The sequence below is a fragment of the Oenanthe melanoleuca genome, chromosome 10, assembly GCF_029582105.1.
Source record: "Oenanthe melanoleuca isolate GR-GAL-2019-014 chromosome 10, OMel1.0, whole genome shotgun sequence".
NCBI lineage: Eukaryota > Metazoa > Chordata > Aves > Passeriformes > Muscicapidae > Oenanthe > Oenanthe melanoleuca.
Window position 1 is genome coordinate 11,890,381 of NC_079344.1, and position 18,705 is coordinate 11,909,085.

General features: G+C 46.7%; 1 protein-coding gene across 1 annotated transcript; it reads right to left on the reverse strand.

Annotated features, from left to right (window-relative positions):
- Positions 1-425: 425 nt before the first annotated feature.
- FAM174B (family with sequence similarity 174 member B) lies at positions 426-16,874 on the reverse strand. Its single transcript, XM_056499875.1, has 3 exons — positions 16,543-16,874; positions 9,322-9,453; positions 426-4,217 (listed from the first exon to the last, which is right to left on the reverse strand). Exons 1-3 carry the CDS (start codon positions 16,815-16,817, stop codon positions 4,214-4,216), a joined length of 411 nt encoding a protein of 136 aa, XP_056355850.1. The 5' UTR covers positions 16,818-16,874; the 3' UTR covers positions 426-4,213.
- Positions 16,875-18,705: the final 1,831 nt, after the last annotated feature.

The following is an 18,705-nucleotide window of genomic DNA, read 5'->3' on the forward strand; positions in this document are numbered from 1 at the left end:
CACAAGAGAAAATTGCTTCAGAGATTAACAACTTCATCAAGCAAGTCTGGAGGGGAAGGAAGTCTGCTGAACAGCTGAGGTGTAACCTGGCCACCCCAGGGAGTACTCAGAGTCTGGGACAACGGGCTACAGCTTGTGGGCTCTGAGGTACCAAACTGAGATCCCTTCCCTATTGCAGAGGATTTTGCCTTTTGATCCCAGAAGTAAGCCCAGCTTCCTGATAGTTGATGAGGACCTTGTGTGATTAAACATACTCCTCTACCATGCTGCTAAAACCAGTTTGTTGTCAGGCTGATTCAGTCACAGGACAAAGGGACTTGCAACTCTCTAAAAATGGAGCACACAGGTGCCCTGACATCCACCTCACCCCAAAAAGCAACACCCCTTTCCCATCCCTGCCTTCAACATAACACACAGCACAGGGATTTCAAGAACATGTTTAATGATGGCAGTTTCTACTGAAACACATGAAGTCCATTCAAACACAACCAATTTTTCCTTAAAAAGAAGCTTTGGTCACAATGACAAATTCTTTTTAAAAAACTTCAAAGCAATTGCACAAAACTGAACACATGGTCCTGATATCTCCTCACACACAAACTGCAGCAGCAGCAACTCATCTAACAAGGAAAAATCTTTAACAAAAACCACAGCCCACCACCCTGCAGAGATTATACCATGTACATGGAATTAGAGGGAACAGTTATAAACAAAGTGTTTGAGTTAATTAGTGTCTGTGTGTTCAAGCTTCATTAGTGCCTGTAGACTCTTACAAGTGAGTCTGGCCTTAAGATAAACACTAGGGGATCACAGAGTCAGTGTGCTAAACGAGTGTTTGCAGTCATTTCTGCAACTTCCAGGGAACAAAAGGGGGAAAATGCAAATAACAAAACTATCTGTGTGCTCAGTTCTGCAGTAAGCACAACACACTGATTTGTGGCTTCTCAAGTGTAATCTCTGGTGACAGGGCTGTGGCTGGAGTAAAGAGCTGCAATTCTGTGCAGGGCTTTCCCTCCACCTGCACAAAGGGAAAAGCCTCTGACTCACATACTCTGCCTCAGCCAGGATTCGTGGATTCTGTAAGCAGTAAGTGAACTACAGGCAGACAGCTGTAACAACATTTCTGTTTTCATTTTCTGTAACAAAAAAATATGCCTTTTAAAATGCTCTTGAACAAAGCAAGTTTGACTAAGCAACAGAAAATAGCAGCAGATACTAAGACACGTTACAGTCACAATCAGATTAAATCTGCAGTGTAAGATACACAGAACATTAAGGTAAAAAACTCATGTAGTGGTTAATGGCTATTTCTTCTCTGATGAACTCCTAGAGCTACCTGAACCAAACAGTTCAAATTATTAAAACTATGTTTTAAACTGATTTCTACAATTAAAAAAATATTCATATATATATACTATTAGATGAGTCACGTCAAGTGCTCTTAAAATCTTAACTAAATATAGCTATAGAATATTTAACCAGACACTTTAAATCACATACAGCAAGTTTTGTAAGAGGTAAACATTGCCTCATATTTGCAACAGCAACTGAGTATCAGACAGAGCATTTGGATTATTTTCATGACTGTGAGCAACTGGTCAGGTTAACATTTTATTTCCTCCAAGCAGCTGCTGCTTCCCTATAAGCACTTTTTAACTTATGGCACACAGTTTGGGACTTCCCCAAGGAGCCAGGAAATCCCAGCTGCCTTGAGCACCTCCATCTCCAACATCTGAAACATCTGGTCCCTGTCCACCATTGAGATTTGGCCATGTTGTAGAAATAGTGGGATTTTTTGGTTTTCTAAGCTACAAGCTAGGGGTACAGAAGGCCTTTGCCAGCAAGTGACCTGAAGCTGCTGGACAAACTGATTTCAAGAACCCACTTGCCCTCAGAAGGGAGAAGTGCCCTTCATGCATCTTTTCTTCTCATCTCTCTCCTACATAACTTGTTCTTGCCTTTTGTTTGTGCAGAGATGGTTTCATGCCCCGTCCCCACTCTGAGAGTGCCTGATGCTCAGCTTAATGAGCGTGGCAGGAGTGGGCATGAACTCGTTGCCATGGTGCCTGCACAGACAGGGCAGCCACCTCATCCTGTCCCCTCCTTCCACAAATGCCAACAGAAGCCTTTAACTCCTCTCTCCTCTCAGCATTGCCACTTCCCTGACCTCAAAAGGGCTTGGTCTGCCCAAGTTGAATTCCCAGCCTTCAAAGTCTTGCAGCCCTGAAGAAACTCAGTATTTCCTTCTGGTGCACCCAGCCTAGAGCCTGAAACCAGTTTTACTGAGGTGAGGAAAGAGCTCCAGACCTCACCTCAACCTGCAATGCAGCACTGCTCCACTCCCTGCTCCCTCTGGTTCCTACCAGCCAGAACAACCTGCCCAGCCCATCCTCACCTCTGCCATGTCAAACATGGCTTGGTAACAGCGGCACAGAATGACTCAAACTATTCCATGAATGAAAATAACAGAGCATTTCATATTGCCTTGATGACTAATATTAACACAACAGTCTGCTTTGGGATTTTTCCACCCAGGCTGAGTTGGCTGTCTGCAAAGCCTTTGCTGACTCACAGCTAGGGAAAGCAAGCTGTGGTATGGCAGCTGCTGGGATGAATGCACAAGGCTGCTTGAAAGGAAAGAAAAAATTCCCCTTCACCTCCTTTTACTGACTGAAGGGCCAAGGGGAACCACACAGAACTGGTGCAGGTCGTGGTATCATGACAAAGCAGTTTGGTTTCTCAACAAGCCACAAATCTCAATAGGGCTTTAAAAAGTAAAAATAAAAAATCCCAAAAACGGCAGCCTGCTGCAAGGCTGGTGCTTTGCCAGAAACTGCTGTCTCCTTAAGGGATTGCAACTGCAATGCTGGGAGAGGGTCAAGCAAACAATGGGACAATCCTAAAACAATTGGGAAAGATGTGCTCCTCAAGAAAAGCAAGGTTCCAGCCAGCCTAAAAACCCCAAATTGAAGGTGTTAAGGAGTGCAGTAAACAGTAATGTCTGAACTTAATCTGTGGTTACTCTAAAGGAAAACCACAAAGTAAAGGAACTAACCCAGTTAGGTTTGCCCTTTCTACTGCTGGCTGGAATGCCTGGATGCCTGTGGTCTCCCAAACCTGACCTTTCCAGATGCAGCAATCTAATTCCCACAGTGTCATCCCACAGCTCTGACCTCTGCAGCACAAAGCACAGCAGGGAGCAACAGCTAAAAATGTGTCCTTGAGTTAAATGAGCTTTGTCAAGCAGGTAGTAAGAGAAAACTTCCAGTTTGACAGAAAATAAGATTGCTTACATGAAGCTTCCATGAAAAATAAGAATGTTCTCTCTGCAATCCAATCATTCCACATGAAGACTTACTTTGCTTAGAAAAAGTTAATGAATTGTAGACAAGTTACAGTCAGCACAGGACAGTACAAAACACTGGTGTTACTCCCAGTGGAAGGGCAGAAAATTACAAAAATATATCTTCTTTAATCCAAGATTGTTGCAGTTTAGAGCATGCCTGATTCTTCCTATTTCCCTGTGGTCTCACTTACTGAAGTTGATCTGATCAGAGCTCCTTGGGACAATGAGAGTGTCATCATGAAAACTTAGTGCAATTGTTGTTTAAAAAAAAAAATCAGTAGCAAGTCAAGAAAATTTCCTCCATGAGTCAACCTCCCAACTCCATCCCACCCAAAACCCTACACCTGTGGCATTTCAGCATGGCTTACATTTTTACCATCTTAAGTCCTAAGTCACCTCTGTAAGGCCCAAAAATACTTGTTGATTTTTTTTTAAACACATGATCCGTTTAACAATGACCGTAACAGTGACTGAAGTGTTGAATTAGGATTTTAGAAAATGAGTCCTTGGAGCAGCTCAGTTTAACCTTCCTTGTCTTCCTCCTTCTGCAAAATTTATTTAGACTGTAAGGAGCTGCACCTTGTCATGCTTTGGTGACAGTGCAGCCCTCCTAAAGCAAGAGAGCCCAGTTTGCAAAGAGGAACTCTGGTCATTCCAACGCAGGAGTCAGGACACCAGGGAACCAAATGGTGCTGTTTTAGTCAGAAGATCCACAGCCTGCTGTACAAACAGCACCTCGAGGAGGTGAGGCTTGGTTTGGCTGTAATGCTGCAGAGATGAAAGCCTCCCCTTTCACAGTTATGGGTTCAGCAGGTCCCTCGACAGCAGAATGACTTCCTGCAGGGCACCGAGGCTCCAGGAGCTGCTTTACCTGGAAAGCAGAAGAATTAGTACAGCTGGAGATCTGCAATTAAAATTACTCACAGGCAGAGATGAGAACCCACGTGTGAAATGGAAAATAAAAATCCCAATGGCCACAAAGGGAAAGGCAGCATCATTCACTAGAACTACCACCAGTCCCCTCCAGCAGTTTGTGGATGTTAGTGCCATGCCAGAAGAGATGCCAAGGGAATACAAAAGCAGAGTCAGATGAGACACAGCCCAGATGCTGGAAGATCCCGTGGCCAGTTACTGTGCAGAGCAGAGAAGGGGATGTGCACAGGGAGGCACATAAAATCACATTCTGCACCTCACAGCTTTTACACACCAGTGCACCCCTTACCCATCAACACACATAGACCATCCTCCTTGCTATAGACACTCCTTCTGACACCCTACTGCCTTAACTGCTTCAGGGTTCAAAAAAAACTCTGAATAGGAACTTGTTACACTCCAGGAAGGAGGAGAGAGCCCTCCCATAGGACTGCAAGAGCAGCAGAACACGGTGTGATCCGCAACACCTGTCAGAGTTGGGAAAGAACTGGCCTTCAAAACCCAGCAAAAATTGCTTTTTGACTACCTCTTTTTCTCCCCTGCTGTGGGCCTATAGGAAATCCTTAACAGCAGCACCAAAGCTTTGGCAATTTGTTGTATTTATAGTGAGCTGCTGCCTGTGTTGGTGATTTGCACCCCCTTCAGATGAGGATAAATGATACCCCTCCATTTACACACAACTTGTCACTGCTGCCTGCTGGGGAAAAAAAATAAGCTGCTATAAACCCCAGTACAATTCACCTAGCATCATCCAGAATTGCCTGCAGCTTTCACTGGAAAAAAAAAAATCCATTAGAGGTGCTCCCTTGAGAGTGAACACCTCACAGTAACAAACAGAACAATTCCATGCTCCATTCAGAGCTGCACATGCAGTCAGGATCTGGAAAGGATGTAGTGCTAGACAAGGCACCAGTACTGTAACCTATATTTTACAGAGACTCCCAAGACTCCAGTACATCAAAAGCTGAGCCCTGCAACTGTGCTGAAGATGTTTCTATACAGTTTAGAGTTACCAGTGCCTGAAAAAGGGATGAATACAGAATCCAGCCCTTACACGTGTGCATCTTTCCTGCAAGCTCTCAAAAAGCCCTTTAGACCCACAATGGTTGAATAAATATTCCTGCCCTCTTCCCTCAGCCTGCCATTGCTCCTTACACATAAATCTTTCTCCTCTCAAGAGCACTTTGGAAGATGCATTCCTAAACTGCTTCTGCGTGCTGCTGATGCTGCTGCTGTTAGAGGGAAAAATGACAATCCACAGGGAAAACAAACTGAGGAATTTTACTCAGCCAACAGGAAGGACAGAGGCTTCAATCTGCCCCAAGAAAAACTTTCTATCAGAATTTATTTAGGAGCCTGACATCAGGACTAGCATTTAAATTCCAAGTTCTTTCCCCAGCTCTGGGCTGTCACATGGCACATATCACCCTGGACAGTTGTGAAATTCCCCCAGCTGGGCTCAGCAAGCAAAGAAAGAGCAGAACTCGCTGCCTCCAACAGCTGCAAGTCAGCAGGGAGAGGAGTCACTGCTGATATCCCAGATTACTGAAGTGCTTTCAAAGCCTTTCATGTGCAAGGCACCACAGAATTTATTCAGAACTTGTTTTCAGTTTCCTATTGAAGCTGACAAGAAATCCCCCAACGAGCATCGCTAGAGTTAATAAGCTTAACAAGCTAACAATTTTATTTACCTTTTCAGAAACTGGTTCTTTTTGCAGCTGTTTTAATCTCTTTTCTCTTATTGCACAAAGCAAGCAGAATGCTCTGTGGTGGGGGATGGACACCAGTTTGTTGGAGATGTTTGCCTGTAACCTACTTTACTTCAGAGCTCTCTCCTCCAGTATCCCTGAGTGCCAAATGCCTGATGAATCAATGGCTTAGCTCCATCACAGAGATCACAGAACCCAAGCAAATTCCCCTTGCCTTCCTGAAAGAAAGTGCTAAAGGAGCAAAGAGGAGAGGGAAATCTTCAAATCAAAATCTATCTGTGAGATGAGAAAAAGCACATATGGAAGATGGGATTTAGCTTTCCACTAACTCATTTTTGAAGATGTGCAGCAAATCCCATCATAAATCTTGAAAAAACATCTGACATCTGGGAAATGATGACCAATATAGTTCATATGGTCCAGGAATCAACTGGACAAGAATGCTTTATGGCCTTCAGCAGAGATTGAATTGATAATCAAGAAACAAACACTACTTCCATTGCTCAGTTTGCTTTCTATGTGTAGCTCTGTAATAATTTCAGAACAATTCCTGAACTTTTTATCCAAATGCCTCTCTCAACACCAGAGCAAATACATACAGAAACACACATACTAAAACAGTGGTTTCTAATAAGCTTTTTAAGCTTGTTGTCCAAGTGATCTGGCACTTTTACTCTGTGACAATCTTTGTTTTATACTTTCTACCTCTTTTCACACAAATTGTGCCTGCAGGATTAGAGGCCACTGACAGAGCTGCTTCCCTGCTCCTGAAATGAGGTTGCAAAGAGGGGATCTGATCCAACATACATTCCACAGAGGCAGCAGTGGGTGTCTTTTGCATCCACAGAAAGGACTGTTTGGGTAAGATTTTGAAGTGGTCTCATTAGTCTGCCTTACTGGAGGAAGGTGGTTATTTCTTGTTGCTCCACTGCCCAAGGGAAGCCAGGGGGGGCTTTACTGGGAGACTAAAACCTTAAAGCCTCCTGAAAAAAAGGGAAAAAATAGCAACGACCTTCATCCAACAGCCCAATTTACACTGTCTGCTGTTCTTTGATGCCTCATGTAAGACTGGAAACAAATCTGCACAAGGACAAAGCATTAAAGGAAAGAAAATTAACTGCACAAGAACCAATTGGAGAGGTAAATGTCGCTTCTCCCCTGTTGCTGCTCCACACCAACTGCCTTTTAATTAGAGAACTGTTTGCATTACATGGGGAGAGAGCACAGAATCTCAATTACTCCCCCAAATACAGATGCAAGTGTCAGCACAATCTTTCATCAATGGGAGGGGATCTCAAGTAAACCATCTCAGAGCTTCCCACACCATGAATACCAGCTTGGGGGCTCAGGGAGGACTGGGGCAGATACCCCAAGAGAAGACTTGTTAGAAGGTCATTCCCTGACTCCCTGTGGGCAAGTCTGAGCTGCCCTTTCTGCAGCTCTATCCCTCTCTTCCCATCTGAACACAAGCACCTATGAAAAAAGTCCTGACTACTTCAATGGGGCTGTCAGTGGTCAAACTCAGCAACTCCAATCTGCAAAGGAGTCTCTTTACTGGTGACAGGATTTGTGAACTCTTTGGGATATACTCTCCAACCTGCACAAAGCAATCAGAGAGCTTGACACCTTCTACAGCAAATGTATCTTCAAAGCAGTTTTCCCAAAATCAGCACTGTAAGGGGCAGTCTGTAAGATGATCTTTGTCTCCTAACTGAGTAGCCCTGTTTGAGCTAAAGAAAAGTATGCCTGAAACAGCAAGGACTGCAGAAAATGTGCAATTTAATAGCTGTTGCACTGTGGCAGAAAGGAGAAATTCCCACAGCTGAAAAGATGACTGATTGGCCAAGAACAGGGGCCCAGGATGAGCTGATACCTTCAGTGATAGAGCAGAGCTCCTGCTCCAGGGAAGCAATGTCAGATAACACGAACACAGCTCTCAAGAGACAAATGGGCTCCAGCTAGCTCTCTTTGTTCATCCACTATTTCACTATTAGACATCTTGTCCTGAAGCACTGCCATGATTGGGATTCTTCTGTTCTCACTCTTTGGGGAAAAAGCCCTCAGATCCCATTTCTATGAGTTCACAGAGAAAGTTTGAGGTTTAAAGGAACAGGGTGGGACATGGTGGCTGTTTAAACAGCCATGGAGACTCAGATCTCTGCACTCTGGGTTTAACAAAGCTTGATCCCAAAGTACAAACTGAACAAGCTGAAATTATTAGAACACAGGGCAGCTACAGGGAACTGCAAAAGTCAGGTAAGGACTGATAGGAGTCTTCTAAACAAAGAATAATTGTTTATACATAAAGGCTTGACCCACACCCCTCATTGTTTCACTGCTCCCAGCTATTTCCTGATTTTTATAGAGAACTAATGCAGTGACTTGGGAAACTACCAGTGGAGCATAGGGTGGTATGTGGTTCAGATGTTGGCACACGTGCTCAGAGCAGATGTGGTGCTCCCCCTTTGCCAGAGTTAGGAGATGGGCAATGTGAGTAAAGTCTGTAAACTCTCCAGTTAGAAGTCGTCAAGATCTGCATTTTTATAATTAGGAGAGCTTATTTCAGCCAAAGTAGGACAGATTTTAGAGGAGGCCTTATTTGGTTTAGAACACAACTCGAATAGTGTAGATGGCTTGATGCAAATAAAAATAAGAGATGCAGATACCCTGGTGCCATAAATCAACAAGCAGCATCTTTATGTGCTGAGTTGTTGCCATAAATCTTCAGGCCCAGAATAGGCAGCAGAAGTTTTGGGTTGTCACACCATTTCCATCTCAAAAAGACACACATATTTAAGGAAAGTTGGTTGCTAAGAGATAACTGCTAACAGCATCAGTAAGGGCCCACAGTCCTCTCTGTGTCACAGACCAACACAGGAACACTCTGGTACAAATATTGTGGAGATTCATTCTGATTTCCCTCCCAGGCTCAGTGCCTGGGAAAGCAGCCCTGGATCCACGACCCTTGATGCACAGCCCTCCATCCAGTGTGAGCACACAGGAACGACTGCCAGCAGCTGCCCAAGAGGGGAAGTTCAGTCTGTCAAACCCTGCCAGCTCTCTGGGACACCTGTATCCCGTTGTGCTGCTCTGCAGGGGAAAGAGGAGTGCAGACAGCCTGGGGCAGTGACTGGGCTGTTGCAGGAGCAGGGAAGGACAGAGCTGTGTGTGCTGGGAATAGGCTGAGGAGTGTAAAGGAAAGGGAAATTGCTTGGGCAAAGAGGGAGACTGACTGCCTCATCCCTGCCAAGTTAGCCCAGCAGAGAAATAGAAGAGCTGTCTTCACTAACAAGAGGTCAGTGAGAAGTCTAACTGGATGGATGGCAGCAGTACCTGTATTTCACATCAAACACTGTTGAGTCTTCGTCCTCATCATCTTCTTCGTTCAGAGGAGCCATTTCTACCCGCTCGGCCGGGGTGGTGATTATGTCATACTTCCTGGTCTTCTTAATCCTCTTGCCAGACCTGAAACACAGAGGGGGAAAGACTTCCTTTATACAGTGTTCCCTGGAGAGGCTGAGCTGCTCCCACCAGCTCTGACCCCCTAGCAGGAACGCTGCAGAACCAGCCTCTGTCCCCTCCTGCTGCCTTTCCAAGGCCACTGCTGGTGCCTGTGTGTGGAGCAGTTTCTAGTCAGCTGCAATCCAGACCAATGTCAGTCTGCCCACTGCTGAGAAACCAGAGATGCTCTGGCACCAGGGCAGGCACACGAACACCGCAGCTGCCACGTGCTCCTGCTGCCACACTCACTCAGTGAGACATGGCCTTAATCAGCTGAAGCAGCCACTGCTTTAATGAACATGCTCAGATGAGAAAGCACAGGTTAAGCCCTGCTGAGCCATGGGAATGTTCTAGGCAGGATTAGGAGCAAGGAGGTGATGCTGTCTGGGTACAAAATTGCCTGCTTGCTTTCCTTGCAGTCAGGCCAAGCTCAGGACTTCCACAGCACAACCTTGAGCCACATCTGAAGCAGTTTCAGGCTCCATCTGTGCAGGTGCTATGAAAAATAATCAACCATTGTTTAAAGCTAGCTGTACTTACCACCTCTCCTCCCACAGATGCCAGCCTTACCTTCCTTTGGAAATGGAGATGCTCACACACCTGCACATCCCACAGTTTTGAGAGATCTATTTTCTAACATACTTTCAACTTGGTGTGTGGCTTTTCAACTTACTTTTTTCAACTTATGCTCTGCCTCTAGTTTGAATTGTGTGGGTCCATATTTTTTTATTTCACCTACTATTTTCATGCATACTAGGAAGGTCACACTGTTCATGCATGAATGCATTTTTGTGATTATACATTCAAGAACGTGCTGATGTGTACTCGGACAGCCTTCAGGGAGAAAAGTGGATGATTTTGCTTAACAAAATGCAGAACTTTCCCCTACACCTTTTAGCAAACAAAACTGCTACCTGCCAAGCATGACAAGGGAGCTGGTGCAGGCACAAGCAAGCAGCCCAGCAGAATTTTGGTAATCACAGCTAGTGCTCTGAGCAGTCAGTATGTCCCAAGTGCACTTTCACCATCAAGAAGCCTTGCCCTGGCACATCATGTGAGGTGTGCCAGATTCAAAAGCACAGCTTTTGCCTCAAAAAGTCTTTAAAAGAGTTACACAGCAACAGGAACTGGGATGTGAGCACTGCAGACACTGGGACTCCAGCCCTGAGTATGCACCTCTATCACAGTGGTCCCTTCCAAGCTTGAAGTTAAGGAAATTTAAATCAGTGACCAGCTCTGATGTGGAAATCTCAGTACCTCTGCCAAGCACTGCTTTTGGGCAGTAGTCCAAGGCTGAACAAACAGGTCCCAGTTTGCATTTCCTCCCTGTTCTGAAGGCTGAGGGTGCATCACGAGTGAGGAGAAAGTCACCTCCAATCTTTAGAGCTACCTGTGATGCTGAGCACGGGGTGGTTTGTTCTTTTACTGCTTTTGTTGAAAAAAAGCAATTTTATATCCAGTACAGTAGGACTCTTAACCCAAACACTTGAAAATCCTTTTAAAACCACTTCTCTGTCACTCTGCTTCCCTGCTAAAAACTAGCAGCAAAGTGATGCAGGGAGGTCTCCTCTTGCAAGTAAAACATTGTTTTTACAATAAATATTTACTAGTGCTGGGAAACCTAAACATAGACCAAGACTAATCTGTCAGAACTAACCAAGCACAGCTTTACCAATTTACATGCATACACATACAGGCTACAGGGGGATTCCATGGGTTCCACTTAAAATCCTACCTAAGTATCAGGCCCACTTTACTGAGATCCCTCCTCCCTCATTCTCTCCATTAGAAAACGTACCTTATTCCACAGAGCTCATCTTAAAACTGTTAATAATGGAGTGGTTGAAGGAATTACTGCAGAACAGATATTTTTAGAAACAGGAAACTAGAATCTTTTGCCTCCAGCCATTAATTAGTCTATTTGGGCTACGCTTTCAAGAGGACCTGGTGCAGAACTCACTGTACAGTGACCTATTAATCCCCACAACCTGACTTAATAATGGTGCTCATCTAGGATAGGGAGGAAGCTCATTTTGCTGCTGGTTTTTGGCTAAGCTGCTACAACCAGTTGTTTGCCATTGATAAGGCAAAAAAGTCTTTCCATGCCACCCCTTTCTTAATCCATTCCACTCCAGATTATCTAGCTAATTTGTCTTTAATCTGCTTTCCAGCAGCCTCATTTGCTCAACTCCCCCAGCTTCATAAATACCAGAAGGCTTACCCAAGCTAATTTTGCAGGAAAGCCTTGGGAGTTTCCCTACATGCACACTGAATAAGGCTGCCTGTCAGAAAACCTTCACATTAAAACTCCTGAACCTCAGTGGGATCCCTGTAACCATCAGCACAAAAATGACAGCACAAAAAGGAAAAGCACTAAATTTATTCAGCAGGTGGGGCCAGGCAGCAGAGTCAGCAGAGCAGCACAGGCAGGAACTACAGAATACAAATGTTTCATGAACTTTGGAGACCTCCTGGACAGGATCAGGACACATCAAACCTCACAGACAAACAGAGCATCTCCTTTCCAGCCACATTCATTTTGTGGGGTTTTTTTAAAAGCAAACATGAAGCATGCTGGAAGCTGTGGTCAGAGTGTGGCCCTTGTACAATGACAATGCACTCCCCAGTGGTTTAGCCAGGGTAGAAGTGGTTCTGGGTAGTAAGCACAGAAAAGCATCTTCCACTTTAAAAAATCCTGTTGCTTCTGCTGATTCAGCCACCCCCTGTAATTAGGAGGGAATGCTACAGGTCTTGCCCAGAATTATGAGAAGGAAAGAAAACCCAGGTTAACCTTTCACTGCAGACCCAGTGCTGAGGCACCACATCAGGATCTGCCTGGTCCACCAAAGCCAGAGGTACATCCCTCTGCAGGCAGGAAGGACACACAGAGAGCAGAACGCTGACTCTGTGTCTGTACTTTGACCGGGGGCTATTTTGATCAAGCACCAGTCATATGCAGCACTTCATCCTCCTTTCTGAGGCATCATGTGGTGGGGTAAGTGCTCGAATCAACTCACTGCTTCATTGTATTATTTACGCCTCTAATCTATTTTAGTCCACAACCCTGACATTCAAAGCTTATTCTTTTCCTGACCCAGAGAGAGAGGTCTCTGCATTTTTTACCTCCTGCTAAGAGATGAAGAGGGAGAGGACCATTCCCTGGAAAGAAAAAAAAAAAACAACTAAAAAAAAAAATCCCCTTATCCCTTCTAAGTAGGGTGCTTATGGAAGTCTGATTAAGACTCCTAGAACTGCTGCAGTGTTATATGTGGAATGGAATTAGGGCCAGTTTATTTCCTGTTAATGGCCTCCCTTAGCAGTTAAAATAAAGAGAATAAAAAAGGAACTATAAACCTCAGGAAACTCCAGGCTTCCAACCAGCTGATGAATTAGACCAGCAATATTTCATTACTGTTGATCTCTGGGTATCTCTACTTTCTGGATGGTGAAAAAAAAAAAAGTTGAAGCACTAAGCCAAGTCCTCGTTTTTTCTGGAGATGAGGGATGTAGTAACAGGACAAGGAAGAATGGCTTCCAATTAAAAGACAGCAGATTTAAATTAGATATTAGGAAGGAATTCTCTATTGTCAGGGTGGTGGTGAGGCCCTGGCACAGGCTGCCAAGAAAATCTGCAGCTGCCCCATCCCTGGAAGTGTTTAAGGCCAGGTTGGATGGGGCTTGGAGCAACCTGGGATAGTGGAAAGTGTCCCTGCCCACAAAAGGACGTAGCAATGAGGTAACCTTTGAGGTCCCTTCCAAACCTAACTGTGATTCTATGATTCCATGATCAGTGCTGCTGGCTGTCCATGGCTTTCAACATGGGTCACAGATATATCTTTTGAGGTTGGATGTTTGGTTCGTTTTGGTTTTTTTCCCTTCTTCATTTAATGTAATTTAATCTAAGTTTTTCTTTCCTGTTGCTGGCAGAAGCCTTGTCTTTGCTGGAGTACTGTAACTGGTCTGTGATTCTGTGATTCTTTAATTTTAAATCAGTAGAACTCTCTGGGGTTAAGCCTTGGATGGCCTGGAGCAACTGTCCAGCTCATAGAACAAAGGGTCTTGTATCTTATGATCATATGCTTAAACGTCTGCTCAATCTCATTTATACCAGTTTTGCTATTACTGGAAACCTAAGCTTAAAGCACTATTTGAGGAACAAATCAGTTGAACAAGAAGAAAAAGCAGTGAGATGCAAAATAAGCTATTCTCTAATAATCTGGATATATGGCAGCCTTTCCAGCCTAGATTCTGTTTGTTCCAGAGCAGGTAAAGACATGATACAAACACAGAGCAGAGTTTTCTGCAGCTAAAGCTTTGGGTTACTCTCAGCTGGTGCACTGGAGCAAAAGTAACTTATCAGATTTCCCTAGAAGGCACATGGTCTACCAGCACAGTTGGCCACATCTGAAAAACTGTTTCCTGTGAGCTGATCCCAAGAATTGCATTGCAATGGAATGAACTGAGCTGCACTAGGAGAGAGAAACAGGGCAGAACATGGAGGTAAAAAGGCAAAATCCAAAACACAGAAAAAACAGTCAGTTTAGCCACACACATTCTGTTGCAAGACACTGTTTCTTGGTAATGCAAACTACCCAACTATTTGACTGAGAATAACAAGGAATTTGGTTTGTTGTGGAAATGGTTTTGGGTTGGGAGCATGCAGAGCCCACGGGTGTAGGAAAGAAAGCAAACCCAGCACTGAGCTTGCAAAAAAGAATAAATAAATAAATACTATAGCAAATTAGACCTTGCCACATGCAGACAAATAGAAAAGTCTTGGCTGGCCTTCACAGACCCCAGCAGCCACAGAGAGAAAGGAAATTCAGACCACTTGGGGTGATACCACATTCTGAACCACACAATCGTCAGATGAATTCAGAGCGTAACATTTCCAAAAGGAATCTCTGAGTGTTGCCTTAAGAACTGAACTGAAAGCTAGAGAAATATATCTAATCCTACTCAAACAAAAAAGGAAAATAATAACAACAGAAAAACATGTAAAAATGAGATTATATTAAAAAAATGTATAAAATATTAATCCGATGCCTGTGACAGTATCTGGCTAATCACTGGTTTATTTCATCTCTACAACCCATATAAAAGGATAATTTACTTCCAGCAACACAGAACAATTTCACAGTGAAAGTTTAATCAAAGATTGGATTTCAGCAAAATCTCTTTTAATAGGAATCCATGACTCTTCAGAAGAAAATCACAATGTTTTTGACTAAGTGTGAACAGAGCTCATATTCTGATGGAGAAAAGCTTTACATTTATTGAGGGTAAATCCCTTATCTCTCCTGTAACAGAATCTCCACTGATCTGTGTTGTCAGCTACAAGTGTGATGCTGTACAAACATACCTGTTGGTATTCTTGTCTCATTTGCAACTGGGATAACTGTTTACAAACAAGTGCTCTGTCAGATAAAGAAACATACTCAGAAGCCAATAGCTCATTTTCCATTTTCTCAGCAGGTTCTACCAAAAATATACAAGACATCTCAGAGGGTGTTTATTTTAACATATCTTTAATGCTGTATTAACTCTGATCAGCTGTATAATGACCACATTGGCATGGGAGAATAAATCCATCTTTCCAAGGTGACTTTAACTTGGACCTGTTTTTGCTGATAATGGTATAGGGAAGGCCTTTAAAGGTTATCAGTCTGCCTTCTTTGGTTACCAACATTCAGCCAGTTCTCCTTGACACAAAATATTGCTTCATACTCAGAAGAAACTGTGGCAAAGAAAATAAACTAGCCAAGTTCACAGAGAACTAGTGATAGAAACTTAGAATAGAAACTTAGAATAGAAACTTAGTGTAGAATGAAAAGTCTTAGTTATAGACTTCCTAATTCTAGCTCATATAACCTCTACCAATTCTGCTGTTTGTCCATGACAACTTTGCACAGCTACAAAGCAGATATATTGATTAAAAAAAAAAAAAAACAAAAACAAAAACAAAACAACAAACCTCTTCAACACTTTATTGGGCCCTCCCAAACCACATCACTTTATGAGCACATTTATTTGCATTGCCCTTGCCAGCTGCTGCACACACTTAAGCAGAAACAGTTAAATGTCATTTTCTTTAGATCGTTTAGGTTTATGGACCACACTTTGGAATACTACCACCGTGAACGCTGCCCTTCCTACACGGAATCAGTTCAGAGCAGGAGAAGCAGAGCATTCAGCCATGCACAAAGGAGCTGCCTGAAGGCAGAACAAGGAAGAATTCGCTAACTCCACTTGTCTAACTGCGCCGAGCGCCAGCTGTTCCCGTGCGGTTCCGGCTGCCCTGCCCTGCCCAGCGGCCGGGCACGGAGCTGGGGCACGGAGCAGGGGCACGGAGCTGGGACACGGAGCAGGGACACGGAGCAGGGACACGGAGCTGGGGCACGGAGCTGGGGCACGGAGCTGGGGCACGGAGCAGGGACACGGAGCAGGGACACGGAGCTGGGACACGGAGCTGGGACACGGAGCAGGGACACGGAGCAGGGACACGGAGCAGGGACACGGAGCTGGGACACGGAGCTGGGACACGGAGCTGGGACACGGAGCTGGGACACGGAGCAGGGACACGGAGCTGGGGCACGGAGCTGGGGCACTCGGCCATCTGGGCCGCCTCTCCGGCGTGGTGCGGCCCCACGGCCCGGCAGCCCACGGCTCCTCGGGCACCATCCCGCCGGCCCACCACCGACACAACCCCACCTGTTCCCCCATCTCCGAAAGGAGTCCCACGCGTTCCGCTCCGTGCCCCACGCAGCGGGGTGCCCACGCTGGAAAAAGCCGCCCGGAGCCGAGCTCCTGCCCCGATCCCCGGCAGGAGCGGAGGCAGGCGCGGGCTCTGCCAGGCCGGCACGGCTCCCCAGGGGCTGCTGGGCCAGCCACACACAGTGCTTGAGGCCGGGCATTGAACACATCCTTAGCAGGTTATATAATATATGATAATCGATATATGAATAATAAAACAGTCAAACAGGAGGGATTTTCCCCCTCGGCCCCGATGGCGGGTGGCCCCTGCCCCGCCGGGCTGCCGCGGGCGCTCCCCACCTGAAGACGCGGAGCAGCAGGCAGGCGATGAGCGCGGCCGTGAGCGCGCAGGCCCCGATGACGGCGGCTTTGAGCGCGGAGAGGTCGCGGAGCATCGCGGGCACGGGGCTGAGCCGGGCCCCGCTGTGGTTGCCGGGGCCCGGCGCGGCGGGCGGGCGGCTGCCATTGCCCGTCGGCGGCTCCAGGCTGCCGCGGGCGGCGGGCGCGGCGGGCAGCAGCAGCGGCAGCAGCAGCGAGGCCGCGAGCAGCGGCAGCGGGGCGGCGGCGGGGCGCATCCTGCCCGCTCCGGCTGCCCCGGCTCCGGCCGCGCCGCGCCGAGCCCCGGAAGGCAGCGCCGGCCGGCCCGGCCCGGCCCCCGCCCCCCGAGAGGCGCCGCCTCCCGCTGCCGCCGGGGCCCGCGGCCGGGCGCCGCCGGGGCTGGGGACAGCCGGGGATGGAGACAGGCGGGGATGGGCACAACCGGGCTGGGGACAACCGGGGATGGACACAACCGCGGCCGGGTACAACCGGGGTCGGGCACCGCCGAGGCCTCCACAGGCTCTGCCCCCGGAGCTCCCGAGGCCTCGGCCCCGCTGTGGCGGGCCCGGCGCTGCTCCCTCGCTCAGCACGAACAGCTATTGCCAGAGAGGATCCAGGGGGCTGCCGCGGTGGGGAAGGGCCTGGAGGGGCCATGCGAGGAGCGGCTGAGGGCGCTTGGTTGGCCAGGCTGGAGAAGAGCACAGTGAGGGCAGAGCTGCAGCTTTCTCGGGAGGGGCAGCTCCGATCTCTGCCCTGTGCACCAGCGACAGGACCCAGGAACCGCTGGAGATGGGTCAGGGGAGGCTTAGGATGGATTTTGGGAAAAGGTTCTTCACCCAGAGGGTGGTGAGCACTGAGCAGGCTGCCCAGAGAAGTGGTCAGAGCAGCCTCCAGCAGCTTTTGGACAGCAGGCACAGGGTGGGATGGTTGGGACTCCTGTGCAGAGCCAGGAGTTGCACTTCGATGGTCGTAGTGGGTCCCCTCCACAAAATTCTCTGTTTCTGTGATTCCGTGGCCACTTTTAATTACAACACAGCATCGGCCCAGCTGTAGAACAATCACAGGGTTCACACTGCCATCAAACAGGGCACAGACCTCCCGAGCTGCTGGGTCAGCACGGCCCAGCTGCTACATCAACAATTCCTACATCAGATTTATGCCTTTTTGCCTTTTTGCTGAGCACCAGGGTTCTGCTTCCAGGGTAATGTGTTTACAGGTCTTTCACATCTTTAAAAATGTAAGATGCAGGAAAACCACAGGCATGGTTCTGCAGAATGTCCTGGGGCACTGAGCATGTGAGAGGTACCATCAGCCAAGCCAGACAGGGGGCATAAATCATAGAATTACAGGAATCGTAGAACATCCTGGGCTGGAAGGAAATCACAAGGATCATCCAACGCCTGGCCCTGCAGAGAACAGTCCCCAAAATCCCACCTGATGCCTGAGAGCATTGTCTAAATGCTGCTTGAATTCTGTCAGGCTCGGTGCTGTGACCACTGCCCCGATCCAGTGGCCAACCACCCTTCTCTAGATCCTCCACCATCTTCATAGCCCTCCTTTGAACACTCTCTAATGGCTTAATATCCTTCTTATATTGTAGCACCCAAAACTGCACAGTGTTCGAGGTGAGGAGTAAATAAGGGAGCAAAGTGCCTGTGCCATGATGCTGCCAAACACAACTTACTTTTGCTTTCAGTGTTCAGAATTAGGAAGAGCTGCATCACTGATAAATAATTGTATGTGGGGAGAGGGGCACGTTGACAGTGAAATGACATGAAACAAAGGGGAAGGATGAAAGAGCTGATTTCTGTCCTATTAAACTCTGTACTTCCTGGCTGGCATGGCAAGGTATAGTCTTCTATAGTCACTTCTATGTTATAGAAGTGACTAAGCTGTGCAGGAGATAACAGAGGTGTATTCCTGCAGGCAATGTCCCTCTGGAGAGGTAGCAGTGAAATAATGCCTGGTTCATTGGCCTCCCTGGCCAGTTGGGATGCTGTATCAAATGCCACCCACTTGGTAATAAAAGCATCCTGTGTGTTTTGCGGGAAGTTCCTTGAGATGAGGAAATTTTGACGTGGACACTGTGCAGAAGGCCCCCTAGACCGTCTGAATTGGGCATTGTTCCGACTTTATTTCACTGCT